The sequence below is a fragment of the Biomphalaria glabrata genome, chromosome 7, assembly GCF_947242115.1.
Source record: "Biomphalaria glabrata chromosome 7, xgBioGlab47.1, whole genome shotgun sequence".
Classification (NCBI taxonomy): domain Eukaryota; kingdom Metazoa; phylum Mollusca; class Gastropoda; family Planorbidae; genus Biomphalaria; species Biomphalaria glabrata.
The window spans coordinates 22,800,201-22,816,632 of record NC_074717.1 but is presented as its reverse complement, the minus strand read 5'-3'; the positions used below and the strand labels follow the sequence as shown (position 1 = coordinate 22,816,632).

General features: G+C 40.1%; 1 protein-coding gene across 2 annotated transcripts in view; it reads left to right on the top strand.

The window, feature by feature from the left end:
- Positions 1-16,432, top strand: part of LOC106078269 (core-binding factor subunit beta-like) — a 95,481-nt gene that overhangs the window by 34,507 nt on the left and 44,542 nt on the right. Inside the window, exons 6-7 of one of the 2 annotated variants that reach the window (XM_056035229.1) lie at positions 3,923-4,152; positions 10,383-10,473. In XM_056035229.1, coding sequence (XP_055891204.1) covers positions 3,923-4,152; positions 10,383-10,473 — 321 coding nt within the window. The remainder of the gene's footprint in view (positions 1-3,922; positions 4,153-10,382; positions 10,474-16,432) is intronic. The other variant, XM_056035230.1, reaches the window with a different exon arrangement.

The following is a 16,432-nucleotide window of genomic DNA, read 5'->3' as shown; positions in this document are numbered from 1 at the left end:
GAAAAAAAAAAATTGGTCTGAATTTTTTTATTTTGGCGTGAATCAGAAAAAGAAGACGCACTGTCATCGTCTTGTGCCTCTAGCTATGTCCATTAACCTTTGACCGTCACTCGTTCCTCCGAGTCCAGTGATTAGCATAAGGTTAAAGTGATGGTATGGATACTTGAGACAGTGTCACTGACGCTCTTGAAAACTTCACTTTCAGGTGTCCATTTCTTGGCTTGCTTCTCTGGCCAGAGATGGCTTCTTAAGTCTTAGGACATTCAAGCGTCAGTAACGTCCGACCTTCTCAATAGCCTGGAACAATACCTTCGTCGGTGCGAGGGTGCCAAGCGTGTCAAAAGATGGCGTAAAAATGACGCAGATGTAATGAAGGCTGGACAAATCATTCCACACAAAGTTGTTTTTAAGTGTGTGTGTGTCTGTTTGAGGGGGGGGGGGGCGTCGTCATTGAAACAGAAAGTTGAGAAAAACAACAACAAACAAAAGTTTTGCTGGACTCTCGGCTATCAGATGTCATAGGCAGATGACTACACACGCACGTTTTTTTTTCTTTTAATTCTTTCTGGTCATAATGTCTTGGGTCATAGAGAAGGTCACGGAAAGCCCCGACAGGGACCGAAGGATACGATTTCTTGATGGCTATGTAATCGGTGCTAATTCCCAACACATCATACGACCCCCCTCCTGGTCATCTCCATTGTCCTCTTCGCACCTTTTGTCCTGGTGTTGAAGTGGGTTGGAGAGAAAGAAAGCCCAGGACAAAGTCGGTGCAGGGGTCTGTAAGCCTGGACTGAGACTGGTTTGCAAAACACTTGAAGCTATTATGACGTAGTCTTCTCCTATGACCAATTTCTCACTTTTGACTATTGTCCGGAGCTAAAGAAGTGTAGTCAGACACTCGTATAGTCATAGTCACGGTCCATTTCTTACTCGCCCTACTTTAGCCCACGTTCTCCCCCCCCCACCCCCTTCTTTTTTCTTGCTTAGTACGGTACTGAAATCTGATAGGGAAGACGTTTTTCTGCCCCTGTAACTCATTGTTGTCCTCAGCACGTGCCGGCAAGGGCCTTAAGACAGACGTCATACATAATTGGGGTGCTTGGTGTTTTCTTGATCAGAAAGAGAGAGAGAGAGAGAGAGAAAGAGAGAGAGAAAATTAGTCCATGAGGTAGGGGGCTGTTTTTCTCAAACTACTAAAGGTCGCGAGGGGTCATCCCCGAGACGTCCGCCCTATTGTGCCCTAAGTACTGGGTGTTTGTTACTCTTGTGATGACCGAAAGGAAAAAAAAAAAGGGCAGTGAGAGTTGAATAGCGACAACATAGAGCTCACGTCTTCTTAGGGATCCTCTCCACCCCTTTTTTCCTCCCCGATTAAGATTTTAACGAGGTTTAAACTCGTGCAGGTCAGAACGCCGTGAGCCCGCTGCCTGAAGAATGTTGAAGTGAGAAGATGGCGACATGAAAGACACGACTACGTCATTGTTGGGTCATTATTTTTAGATTACATCAGAGAAAAGAAAGGTGCCCGGGACGTGGTGCGTGGCAAGGGATGGAGGGGGGAGTTTAGTTTTCGCGTGCCGGATCCGTTTAACTAGCTCCTTCATTGGAGTTTCTTCTCTTCTCATTTGTACTGAAGAATAAGGAGGGAAAAAAGGCTGCAAGAAAAAATCTGTCGTAGTCTTGTTTGTTGTTCTTCAGAAGCCAAGAATCTTGTGTACTTCTATTGTCTTCTGAAATGTTGGCCAAACTGTTTCAACAAACGATTCTCGGAGGAGTGGGGGGGGGGGTATGTTTGAAGTCCGACTTCTTTTACATGGGGCAGTGCAACATCAAAGTGTTCCGTGACGTTTACATCTCAGACGATGGCATTGTCTTTGGAGGGAAGCAGTTCGTGAATAGTGACAACTCATTTGATGACTCAAACAACATTGTGCACCTTTACAGAATGCACTGTCTGTCGCATCTCTTTGACGTCATTGATTTCATTCACAAATTAATCAAATGGTTCGCTTAACAAATAGTGCATTAATTAGAAAAATAATGAATGCGAGTTACTTAAAGGGAAACTTTTTTTCTTAAGAAAAAAAAAAGAACTTACAAAAAAAGATTTCTTGATTCACTTAGTGTTCCATTTTCTTCATGAAATAAATCATGAAATTGATGATAATACTCATAATTATGATTTGTACATTCGCTTCTTTGCACTTACGTGTTTATTTTTAATGCGTGTGTGTGTGTTTTGTATGTGTGTGTGTGTTTTCTACCAAGACATCTACTTCCGGGCAACTAGACCTTTTCTTTTCCCATTCTCAACACCTTGTTGTCGTTTCCTCTGAGAACATCTTTTCTCTGCTCATGAATGTTTCTGTTTTTAGCGCACGTGCGTTCTGTTTTCTAGAACTGTTTCATTAGGACTAGTTCTAACGTCATTATTTAGTGCCAGATTTAGTTCTCTTGTTAACAGACTCCGACAGGAAATGTTTCAAAGTAATTGTGTTTGTCTTTTGTCCTTGGTTAACTGCAAACAGTTTTTTAAACAGCTTTTTCTTTCTTTTTTTTTTTACCTGTTTGTTTCAGATTTGAAGCTTTACGATATTGTCCGAAATGTATTTTATTTGTTTTTCATTGACGCGAAGTAATTGTGGGCTACGCACGTACAGAGGCGACACCCCTTACTGGACGTAAATGGAGGTTTAGAGTACGATGTGTAATACAATAGTGGTTTATTGTCATAGCATTGTAAAAGCTATTATTATATCGGGCTGCTCGACATTAAGGGCCCGGTGCATTGTCCAATCACTATTCAAACCTGTGTCAAAATTGTTTACACATACCCAGGGTAATTTTCCCCATCTTAGTTCGTGAGAATTATATCGACTTGTAAATGAATTTGTACGAAGGTCTATAAGATTCACCAAATATTTCATTTTAATATAGTCCTTCTACCTTGGAAATTTCAAACATTAATTACATCGTTAGATTGCAGTTTGATGTAAACTTTATATTTGTTAAATGTTTTTTCTTTCAAAATAGTGTTTGTATTTTGTAAATCAATAGTGTTGTTATGTGTGCATAGCTATTTCTTGTTAAATTTGTGTGTGTTTATATACACCTTTTTGTTGATATTCGTTGGCTTGTAACTCCAAACAGCGAGAGTAAAAAAAATAAAATTACTTGAGCCAACTTCTCTTGTGAACAAAAACTCAAAATAACTTCTATTATAATATTTACAGATTGAGCTTGAAATGAGATCTAGATCTAATAATAAGGTGATATTTAAACAAAATGTAACAACAAAAACACGTGTCTCTCGTTCTTAACGTAAATTACGACAGACCCTGTTAAGATTTCATCATTCTCCGAGCCCCAAACTTAATGCCCCCTTTCTACATCATCACCTTGGAAACACACATACACACGTACTCCATAACAGTTATCAAGAATGATGATAGTGTTAATATTGTGTAGCTCTTGTGAAACTTAAGATGAGAAAAAGATTGTTCCCCTACTCCCAGTTGATGCAATACTGGAAGACACTACCACATGTCTATCTATCTATCTATCTATCTATCTGTCTGTCTCTCTCTCTCTCTCTCTCTCTCTCTCTATATATATATATATATATATATATATATATATATATATATATATTGATATAGACCCCTATATAATTTATCTATAAAAATAGATGAATTATGATACAATAATTGTATTCTACAAGGCTAGATCATGGCTAATGTCAGATAAAGTGGATTTCCTGACTTTTTAAAAATGTTTTTATTTGTATTTGTCTTTCTGTGGGTCTACTCGAAGTTGCTTTGGTTCATCGCTAGATGGATGTGCCAAAAAATGCCTTAATTGGATGAATGCCTTCTCTTCTCTTGGGCTGACTTTCCGACAATTACTTTCTCTTCTACAGGCCAGATCGAGGAGGAAAGGTCGGCCCAGAAAAGACGTTTACGGCTCCAACATCACCAACGCCACCAACCTGACCAGCAGTGACCAGATCGCTTGCGCCTTGCGCAAATGTCTGGAGCCTGTGTTTGTGTTCCCCGAGCTGAAACCCCCACCTTCCATCTCCGAGCATTTGTCTCGAACCTTTAGCCACCATCAGCACCACCATCACCAGCACCACAGAGTCAAGCACAAGTAAGTCCCATAGTCATCTAAGTTAGACTAGTTACACTGTCTAACTCTCCTGGGGCTCCTTCTATCCTGGTGCTCCTTATCTCCTAGCGTTCCCTTTATCCTGGTGCTCTTTCTATCATGGTGCTTCCTTTTGTCCTGGTGCTTCCTTTTGTTCTGGTGCTTTCTTTTGTCCTGGTGCTTCCTTTTGTCCTGGTGCTCCTTTTCTCCTAGCGTTCCCTTTGTCCTGGTGCTTCCTTTTGTCCTGGTGCTTCCTTTTGTCCTGGTGCTCCTTCTCTCCTAGCGTTCCCTTTGTCCTGGTGCTTCCTTTTGTCCTGGTGCTTCCTTTTGTCCTGGTGCTTCCTTTTGTCCTGATGCTTCCTTTTGTCCTGGTGCTTTCTTTTGTCCTGGTGCTTCCTTTTGTCCTGGTGCTCCTTCTCTCCTAGCGTTCCCTTTGTCCTGGTGCTTCCTTTTGTCCTGGTGCTTCCTTTTGTCCTGGTGCTTCCTTTTGTCCTGGTGCTCCTTCACTCCTATTGCTCCCTTTGTCCTGACGCTCCTTCTATCCTGATGCTACTTCTCCTCTGGTGATGTCCTGGTGCTTTCTTTGTCCTGGTGCTTCTTCTTTCCCAGAGCTCCTTCTTTCTTGCTGCCTTATCTGTCCTGATGCTTTCTGTGACCAAGCTCCTTGACCTATAACTCGTACGCTGTTGCACTAGTTGTCATGTTATAACTCTTAATCCTGCGTCTTCTGTTCGCCTCTTTTACTTCATGCTTTCTTGTTTTCAATCTCTTTTAGCCGCCATATTGCAAGATCATCGTCCTTCACCTTTTCACTTAACGTCTCATTCTTACACTTCTAAAACCTGGTGTAGGCCTACTTGCTCTAACTACTGTGGACTCAGTTTTTATGTATTGATTTTTTTACTCGTAAGATTGGCAAATTGAAAACACTACATAGCAGTAGAAGAAAACTTGTTATTTTATATGTAGAATAACGCTATTTATACAGTGTACACAATGCCTTGTCGCAAACAAACAGATGAATAGCAATTGTATCTCCTAGAAATGTGACCGTCAAGTACTAGCGGATCCAGAACTTCGGAGTGGGGGGGGGGGGCGATTTTTTTCCAAACCCTAACCCTATCGCCCAGCAAACCCTAACCCTAAGCATAAACGCGCTTACAGTATATATATATATATATATATATATATATATATATATATATATATATATATATATATATATATATATATATATATATATATATATTAGAATGTTAAAAAAAAACCCAGTGTTTCTCAACCTTCGGCGAAAAAAACAGAAAAAAGAAAGTGATGTTGAGGCCTTTCTTTTGACAGCTAGGGGGTCTGGGGGAGCGCTGTAAGCTCCCCCAGTGGGGATCAGGGTGAAGCCCCGACGCCAAAATCGTTTTCTTGCAATCTTCACTGCAGAAAGGCATTCTCCTGACATCTATAGCTTATTATTTATCCTATTAAGATAGGACCTTTTGAATAATGTTTTACTTGAAAAATATTCTAATATGATTTTACAAGCTCTTACTACATCGCAAATACAACCGATTTGTTTATGAAAAGATAAGATACTTCACAGATTTAGATTAAGACTTTGAGGAACACCGCCGAAAAAACATCTATTCGAAAAATAATATTTTTTTTTAAAAAAAGCTCATTTGTAAGTGATACATTTTGTTCAATAGGCATGTTTGTAATTTGGTTTGTTACAGAACTATAATTCAAAGCTCTAAATAAATATTTTGGAAGTGGGAGGAGAAATTAAGTGAACAAATTAGATTTTACTCTAAATGTTTTGCATGTTTAGTATTCAAGTATAAATTGTGAGTATTGTCCCATTTTTTTTTTACAACAGAAAAATATCAGTTTGAATAAAGGTTGAAAAGATTACTAGGAAAATAATATTTGGGTTCAGAGCTCATCTCAATTGTTACTCTTATAATGAGAAATTTCGTATGAATTCTAAATTTTCCAAAACAAAGTTTTTTTTAAAATAACTAAGATAAATTCGTATGCAATTACATAAACTCTGTCGCCACATTTGACTTTTCTGTTTTAAAACGTCATCTTTTCATCTGAAAAGGGGAGATGGCGGTAGAGTGAAAACGTTAACCTCGCTCCTTTTTATAATTTCTGCTAATGATAACATTTGGCATTAAAGAATAGGGGGTGGGGCGACTCGATACAATAATTTAATTAATAGCAAATATAAATTATATTAATGACACTTTTTTTTATTTTGTAATTTCGACAGACCCTGTTAAGATTCGAGATACAAAAAGAAAAAAGTATTGGTTTGTCCGATGGTTGGAAGGCGATCGCATGTATCGCCTCTCCCACCCGGAACAACCCTTTTTCATTTTATATTTACTTATGATAAAATTTGAGATCAGATCGTGTGTCCGACATTATATACAAATTGATTAAAACATCAATATATAGCTTATATTAAATAGATATTCAACTAATTTTGTTCAAAAACTATGATTTCTCCATAAAAATATTACCGAGGGCTAGAGTGGGGAGGGCAGCAGAAGCAATCGCCCCATCCCCCTCCACCTCATCGAATCGGCTAAGATACCAGAAGTGTAGTTTAATTCAACTAATTTTGTTCACAAACTATGATTTCTAATTAAAAGTAGGACCGCCCCCCCCACTCAAAGGGTTCAGGTTGGAAGGGCTGCAGATGTATTCGAACCCCCCCCCCACCCACCCACCAAATCGGCTAACAGGGGAATGACATAATATAAAGATCAGTTAAAATATCAATAACACGTTTTAATCATATAAATATTTAATTGATTCTAGCAAGCTGTGATTTCTACAAATAAATTGGACCGCCCCCCCCCCTCGAAAGTTTATGGTGGGGGGGGGGCGGGATTGATGTCATCACCACCTCCCCATTCCACCAAATCGGCCAATATACTAGAGGGAGGGGGGGCGAAATAATCTAAAAATAGGTTGAAATATAAATAATTAGTATATATTATTAACATAACTTATAAATTCGTATACAAATTGTGTGAATTCTTTACTAAAAGTAGTCCGTCCCCCCCCCCCGGGGGGGGGGATCGGCCGAGTTGGGGGGGAGGAGATCGCCCCTACCGCCCCCCCTCCCTGGATCCGCCAGTGCCGTCAAGTAATCTCTTATATAGTGTGTCGGCATTGTACGCAGTGACGGGTAGAGACATTGTTCTTACTATTGTTCAAACACTTCATCTCACATTTGGTGAAGGTACAATGCATAGTGTGTGGTACTCATACAAACTACTAGAAATATATTATTTTGGTTTATTAAGTTAACACCACATCAAGTGTTCATTGTGCTGAATAATTTCTATGCCTCAACTGAATAGTCTTCATTAATACATTGTATAGACCGTTTTAATTACACAACTGTGTAGACTTCATAACTGCATCTGTATAGACTTCAATGATATAACTGTATAGACTTTACTAAAGTAACTGTATGAATCGCATTGTCTCAACAAACTCTCACAATTAGAAGTTACATACAATCTAACGGACAACCGCACTTTTTTTTTTAACGGCCTCCAAAGGGGAAATCAACTATTGGTTTTGTGAAGTCTTTCTGTCCGCACCGTCTCTACGTCCGTCTTTATACCAATCTAACGAGACCAGCAGTTGACGTAATGAGCATCAAATCCAATAGATTCTATTGACGTATGGACTGTATTAGGTTTGAATGTATGCAGAAAGAAAGAGTTTCATACATTTGTTTTGATAGTTGAAACAAACATCTATAATACATTTTCCAAGTACCTAAATATTGAATCGTACTTTGAGTATCGTTCTAGAATATTGCTTTGTATTTTAAGTATCGTCCTAGAATATTGCTTTGTATTTTAAGTATCGTCCTAGAATATTGCTTTGTATTTTAAGTATCGTCCTAGAATATTGCTTTGTATTTTAAGTATCGTCCTAGAATATCGCTTTGTATTTTGAGTATCACCTTCAACAATGAAACTATTATCCCCTGGTTATATAAAAGCGTATTTTTTAATACCATTTCTGCTTATGTCTTGACTTATTGGAGACCTGCCGAGGAGTGTCTCAGCCTAGTGTCTCAGCCTAGCTCACTGTCTCGTGTAATAACAGATTGTCTCTATCACCGTTTCAATAGCTTGTTTAGAGCCAGGGATTCGAACACTGAAACCTTAGAACAGGCAGTCCAACCCGTTATCTCCCCCCCACGGTAATTACATTTTTTTAACTCGTGTAAGTGCTAGGCGATAAAATAATTTGAATCACTTTCATGCTTGTGCCTAAGGGGGGAAATCATTGAGGAGGGGGGGGGGGAGTGAAATCATAAGACAATGTCTGTAACAGTAGAACATCCACCAGATTCTAGTCCAAGTGATGGTTGGAAAGGGAGGCTGGCCACTCGGCTTCGAACATGATCCCCTCTTCAATTTAGAAGATTGTAGAGACTAGCGCGTTGAAATTATAAGCCTTCCGTCGAGCTCAAAAACAACAAAAAACCTGTTCGCGATCTGCCGGTGAATGTCTCATCCTTTCTACACTGTCACTTCGCCCCCCCTCGCGCCCTACCGCCCCATCCATTTCCCTCATAAGTTGGTTTATCCCTCTCACAGCAGATGCAGACTAAAATGATTTTTTTTTTCAGAAAAGTGGGAGAGGGGGGTGGGGGGGAGAGACTTTTACTTATTTCTGAAAGGGGAAAGACTCGTGCTTTCTGCCTCCCCAAGATTCAACGATGACCCTATCAGTCCATCTCGTTGAAGGTCCTCTACTCAGCGTCCACTGAGTCCCCTCCGTTGTCTTGGACGCATTATATCAAATAAAAAAAAAGAGTGTGTCTATCCTTTCTTCCTCACTCGACAAAAGATCAAACTCGATGGTTCCAAAATGCAGGAGCTTTTTGTGGAGTGAGACATTCGAAGGAGCTTCAAAACGAGGTTGGATGGTGGGGGTGGGGGGTGCTAAGGGTCAGATGAATTAGTAACAGTATCACATCATCTTTGTCTCTTCGCTGTCTTCAACATTTTTTTCTTTTTTTTTTTTTTTATTTGTTTCGCTCTTTCTCTCTCTCTCTCTTTCTCCTCAAACTTTATATTTTTAAAAAAGCATGAAGGGGTGGGGGGGTTAAACTCTGGAAAAGAAAGCATGGCGCGAGGGTCATGTGATGTTCATTAATTTTATTGGCCTCTTAATGAGCTAACAGTGACGAGCCTGCCCCGAGAAAATAAATTGAGTTTTCGCCTTCGATTCCCGGCCGATCTCGGGGCGAGTCTCCCTGCTCCAAGATTTGTTTGACGTTTGCTCTGATAACCTTAGAGTCGCGTCCCCTTTCGCCTTTGTTAACCTTTACAGTTGCCCCGGCTCCATTGTTTTTTGGCGGTCCTCCGGGATGATTGAAGTGCTTCCGAACGGACGTCTCCCCCCCCCCCCTTTTTTTCTCCATCTCTCTCTTTGATTCTTCATTTGATAGTTGCAGAAGATGAGATAGCCGGCTATTCATAGATTGTGACCTTCCCCCCCCCCTCCCCCAAATTCTGCAATCCTTATATTTAAAAAAAAAAATATTCTGAAGTTAAAAAATAGATTTAAGTTTATAGACATAGACATTGGTTTTCTTCGTAATAAAGATCTAGATCTCAATGGCGTAACTGGCGTCACTGGTTCAGCTTGAAACCAAAACATGCACTAAGTAAAGAAACGAAAAAAAAACCTTAAGAGCGAGCTGTTACAGTAGAATTGGGGGGGGGGGGGTTACTGTGTCCTGCTAGTTTCATCCATTCTGTCAGATGAGCCAGTGTCTAAGTACGTTGGAGATACTTGTTTAAGTGAAGTAATAATGGGACTCTCTTTACAAATTAAAACCATTTTAATCCTCAAGTGGAAATCATGAAAACATTAAACATATTTATTTGCTCCCATTTTATTTCTCGAAATAAGTCTAAACTTTAAAGGGATAAGCATGTCATTCTTAACAAAACTTGATCAATACAAAATTAGCCAGTTGATTAATTAATCAGTGTTGATTAATATTTGATATTGAAAACGGCAAATAAATCCTATAATATTTAGAAATAAATGTGGTCTTAACATGTGGAAATCTTTCCCATATATATATATATCCTTTTTTTAAGTATTTAATTTAATTTTTTTTTTCAATATACACATTTTGGAAAGTGTTTTTTTTAATGTAATGTTTATTCCCCCTTTTCTCGGCGCAGCCTTGAACCACACGCCATCAATTGTGATCCCAAAATACTAACAGGTGTAAGAGGAAAAAAACAAACTGTCAAAATACGCCAACAACTGAAGGTAACAATAGGTAACAATAGGTAACCCTTGCCCGTAAAAACTCCGTACTCTAGAACCTTCTGTGAACCTTAAACCTGCTAGACCATTCGTTGAACCTCAAACATTTATTTTATTGGCGTGAGTGTGTGTGTCGGTGTATTGCTCAGTTGTTGAATCTCTTTGATTTATTTCAATACATCCGGGGCCTCCGCGGCAGTCTGAAAGGCCAGATCTCTGTCCGTATTGGGAGCCACGTTACACACAATGGCCCCCAAAAATCCACATAATTCAAAACGCCTTTTTATTTCCCAAGTTTTATGTCATTGTAATTTCTCGTAAGACTTCGCTCTCCTCTTTCTGAAAACCCCAAAAGTTCATAGTTTAGCTTTACAGTGTGGGTTTACATTCGAAGGAGTATTATGAAGAAGAAAGTGTGTGTGTGTGTGTGTGGGGGGGGGTTGTCAAATGACTTAAAGAGAGTGTAGGGAGTGAGTTTCCTCAAATTACAACCTCAATCATCTCTAGAGATTGTGCCGAAATAAAAAAAAAAAGTGAAAGAACCAATATAATGACTATTGCATGTTTGAGGAAATAGTGAGTAACTATTGCCGTGAATGCGCAGAGCCGGTGAGTACAAGTCATTCTTAGGACCCAGTCATTGCTTCAGTGACTTTCTACTGCCGGACTATTAGAGACACTTGACATACAATGAAAAAAAAAAGGCCTGTCCCACAATGCAAAGTTGAGTTGAATGAAAGAGCAGTGGAGAGTTCATTGCTACACATCTTGAGGAGGCAGCTGAGGGTTAGGGTTTCTATATTTTAGTTGAAGTATTGAACACACAACTAGAGGACCTGGAGGGGGGAGCTCTCTGGGTCATGGACGGAAGGCGGTATTCAGTAGGAACAAAGTGAGACATTATCAAAAGTCACAAAAACGGAAAAAAAACTTTTACCTGTCCAATTATTTGCTCTTTAAATGAAGCATTTTGTCCAAAAAAAAATAAAAAATCTGGCCGTTGAAGTTTGAAAGAAATGGAAATTTGAATGGCGACAAAACCTTTCCCGACACCTTGACTGTATGTAAGGGGATGAAAGAAAAAGGAAAAAAGTCTTTGAAAAATCCGTTAAGAATTTTAAAGTGCATTCTCAGATGTGCGTTTGCGGGCGTGGACCGGCGTGGTACACGTTAGACAGTCTGTTAATATACACTTACACAACACATATTCACCGATATACATTAGCTGAACAGAGTCTGAATCACCAAGATATTTTGTAAGTTCAACAGTTTGAAATAGTCGAAATGAACAAATAATATCGAAGTGAGACTGTGAAATGAACTATTTTGTTGTCGTTGAGTTGAATTAGATCTAGTGAACCAAGAAGTCACAGACAAGAAGAGTCTAGCATATCGACTTATTTCCCTTGTTTTGTTTCCGTGATGTTCTTTATTCCATCTGGTCTTCAATGGACGACCTGGCTGCTCGTGTGGTGGACTCGTCACGAACTCTGCTCACTTCCGCCGAGACCAATCGTCTTTGAAGGCCTGAACACTGACCTGCAACGTCGCACCTTGTGGGCAGTGGAGACCAAAAGCTCGTTACCACGTCACAGTTCTTTACGATATGGCACTGAGCTATTGGTCTCCAGTGTCTACAGGTTGTGACGTCGCAAGTCAGCGTTGAGGCCTTCTATAACGAATGGTCTGGCTTCCATCCCTCCAGGAGATTTAGACTAGGACGTAACAGTATTTCTGGAGGAACGTCCGGAACTTCTAAACAAACAATAAAAGTTAAAAAAAAATATTTTGACATTGACGTGCCTTTTAGATTGAACTAGACTTGTAGGATCTTATTAGCTTGCTAATTCATGGGTAGAACATGAAACATGGAACCTAGGTGGACACGAATTTCGAAAACGGCTTTATCGATTTTTCTAGAAATATGACAGTTTATTCATATCTCTGGGGAAAAAATACTAGCTAATTGACCACACAGGGAAAATTATGGGTTTTTCAAAACATAATCATCTTAAAATTAAAGTGGGTTTGGAGTTCCATCTAAGGAACACATGCCAATGGAAATGCCCGCATATATTCATTAAAGAGTTTGGCTTTTCACTTTCTCACTGCGCTATGGTCCTATCACGTGTCTGGATCAGTTGTGAAGGGGATGGAAGGAGCGGGGTATCCTGTGAATGTTTACACGATCGTTTTTTAAATACATAAACAAAAAATTCACTCAGGCCCACGATTTCTCAAGGGGACTAATTCAGCTTATACCACCACACCTGTTCAAGATACCAAGCAAAAAAATTAATAACCAACAGTGAAGTAACTAATTAGTTAATTTTATGTTTATTGATTCTTGGGTTGTCAGGTAAACGAAATAATTGTGAAAAATCAGAGATTGGGTGTGGGGAAAAAAAACGTGTACAAACTTTTTCCCCTACAGATGGACAGACAGACAGAGTGAGTTGACATAAACTTAGTAACACTTGTTTTAGTTTGTACACCGGAGACACCAATGGCAAGCTATTTATAGCTTCCCTCTACCCCATGCTAAAAACTTAGCGCTGCATACATAGTGAATCTATCACCATCACTTATTAATGGACTCGTGTAATGTGACGAAAGAATACGGCTGTCAAATTAGACTTTTTCCAAGGCTTGTCTAGACTATGTACTTTTTATCCCTGGTGACATCATTTGACATTCCACCAAAAACTTTCTGAGACAATCTTAAAGAGTTTAGAATTGAAACTCGAAGAAATAAAAAGACCAAACAGGCCATCTTGTCGGACATTGGTGTCACATGGACCCAGAATGGGATCGTGGCTCGCGGGATCACAGAAAGTGATAGCAGGACAACATTTCTTAAGACCTGACCCGATGCGTGCCACGTTCCGACAACACTCTGGAAGATATGGTCAATTTCATCCGTCAACAGCTACGTCCATCCACCGTCTCCGACCGTGGGGATAAATTTATGTTATCATTGGAAGAGACAGTCTTTATTTCAGATAAAAGACAAGGCTAGAGTTTTTTTTTTCTTTCTTGTCAAGCTTCTGTTAGGAATAGACTCCCATAGGGTGGGGGTAGTGCCAGGACACGACCGGTCGCGTGCGATTCACGGGAGGGCCCAGCCATGGTAAACATCGCGTGCGTCACTTAGTGGCGTCTGCTTTCCCCCGCTTTCATTTTCTCCACCTCCCCATTTCGTTCTCTGCGACGTGCTCTTTTATCTACCGGTCAGTGCTTTTTGTTTAGGACCAATAACTCGACTTTCCCCCCGAGTAGCCACTGGGCATATGGCGAGGGGTGACAAGCGCTGGCCTGCCTTAACCCCTGAGAAAGACGTCAGGACCTGTCGCCCTCGTCCTTATCCTTTGTTGTCTATGTTCGATGTTTGGTCGAAGCAGGGCCAACTTTCAGGACAGATTTGTTGAGGGGATTTCAGCCTGAGAGAGAACTACTGTCATGAGGCTGTCTTAGAACGTAGTATCCCATCTCTATTGACTTACTTTGACCATCTCTACTGACTTACTTTGACTATCAGTCGATCAACTTAGTCCAACTTTCTTTGATTTTCTTGTTCCCGTGTTCAAATAGTTGAACACATATAGAAATACATTTCTTATACGACATAAAATGAAATGTTTAAAAAAAAATTCACTTGTGATTTGAGTTTGGTAGAGTTTCTTTTATTGTGAGCAATTATTCACCTTCACTTGAAAGATGAAGAAAATAAATGTCCCCCATTACCCGGACAAGTCTGTTTATTTCATTTTAAATTGGTGCTTCAAATTTTAAAAGTTCTGTTCCCGCCCACTTTTCGAGTCATCCTCTTGTAGACTTAGCTGCCAGTAGCCGGAAGGGGAAGGCTACTCTGTAATTATGTCTCTATAACCACGTGACTTGGGTACTCGTGAAAATATCCAAAAGATACGTTTCCACATGAATGACCAAGGTGAGCGTCCTCCCCCCCCCCTCCATCTTTTCCTTAGTTGTTGGGGTGGGGAGGGGGAATTGGGACGAGGGTCTAGGCCGAGGCTGCACTCACTTGAGCCAAATGCGCGATGAGGCGAGGTTCTAAGAGGCGCTATCATTCCCTCTTCTCCTGCCCTCTAAATGGACAGAGCGCTATCGCGAGACATGGCATCCTTTCAACTTAATTCTCATGACTATTTCATTGGTCCAACTCAACACTTCAAGTCACGGGCGCTTAAAAAAAGAAAAGTTTTAGCGCGTGGAAAGGGAATGTGCAGCGCCCACATTCGTTTCTTTCATTCAAAGCTCTTTCATTGAGTATTTCCTCAATTTCTCACTATGATTACCGCCAACGGGCGTGCTCCAATCTAAAACTGTCCTCGTTTTCTCGGCTACTATGTATCAATTAAAATATAAAATTGAATTCAGTTTTTAGTTCTGTTGAACTTTCTCTGTTCTTTCGGCCCATTTAAAAAAAAAAAAAAGAAATACTTTTCACGTGCTAACCATTTTTTTTCTTGCTAGGGTCATCGTTCAATTCATTTCGGCCTGTCCATCTGCCGGCCAAAGGCGCTTTTGTTGTGAAATATTGGACACTGAATGGACACAAGCCTGTGTAACCCGAGGCTAGCAATAGAAAAAAACGAACTCACACACAAAAAATGGTCAAATCGTGTTAGGGCCACATAAACACAAGTGGACAATCATGTCCGGCACGCTGGCCACTTGATCTTGCTCCCAGAAGCGTGTGCCTTAATAAACCGGGCGGACACGATTAACTGGTCATTTAACCCCCTGGCTATTGTGAAGAGGCTACAACTCGGCTCGGACATTTGCCCTTCGTTATCCTATTATTGGCCAGGGCAAACAATCAAAGTGGACCAGCGGGGAGCCCAGGGCGCTGAAATGATGTCATCGGGGGTCATATTTGTCGCCGGATTAAGCAGTGAAATAGCCTTGATGTACCGTGTCCGAAACGGATGGCCTGGTTGCTTTAAAACAAACGTTTTATTGAGATGTCGTAATAGAAACTACAAATTTAGAACAAAGATCTTCTATAAAGTATTAGATAAGAGAAGTATTCGTTTGGAAATTGAAAAGACTTTTATACTTTAAAATCTGTTCAAAAATCTGTTTTGGTTTTGTAATAGGCTACAGCTTGACCTATGTACCCTTTCCCATTGATGGCACACACCCAGAAAGCTGTACTTGTCAATGTATCAACACGTCTTTGCAAAACAGTTTGATCTATGTATGATGACACTTATTGTGTTGAACACTATTTGGTTTCAAGCGCTGTTGTTTATTCCGGACCTAATCATAACTATTGTCTTACTTTATAAAGTTGTATAGATCTACATCTAATTAGTAACTATGTCGAGTGTTTCTAGAGTACTAGTCTTCACCTGCCCTTTAGTCTTTTGGATTGATGAGGCACCATTCGTGATCTTTTGAACATCTCTGACCATTTCTCTGTACACGGCTACAGTTACTGATAATGCATGTGTATATATATATCTATTACGTGTGTATGTGCACTAATTTGTGCACGTACTTTGTTTCTAGGTGTATGTATGTGCGTGTACAATCAAAGACAAATATTTTCACCTGTGTATTCTTGTTTGTCCAACAACTTTGTGTTCTTCTCCTCTGTAGTCCCTTCACCCTTCTTTTTTTGTTTGTTTCTCTATCCAAGTGTCGATATCGTTACAGCTCGTTGTGTTGCATCTCGATGTGATCGGTGCGAACAAGCAATCTGGGAGCACTTCACGTGAGCTCATAGCAGACCCTTGAGTTTGACTCCCAGCGTGGAGCACCAGCCTCTCGGCTTGTCTTTCCCTCTCCTGCTAACAGAGAGGAGCCTCTCCTCTAGACAGCACTTGGCATCGCTCTCTTTCTCTCTTTTTTTTCTGTCTTTTTCTCTCTCTCTCTCTTTGTATTTCTGTCTTTCTCCGTATTTGTCTCCTCTCTCTTTCTCTTAATACCCTAATCT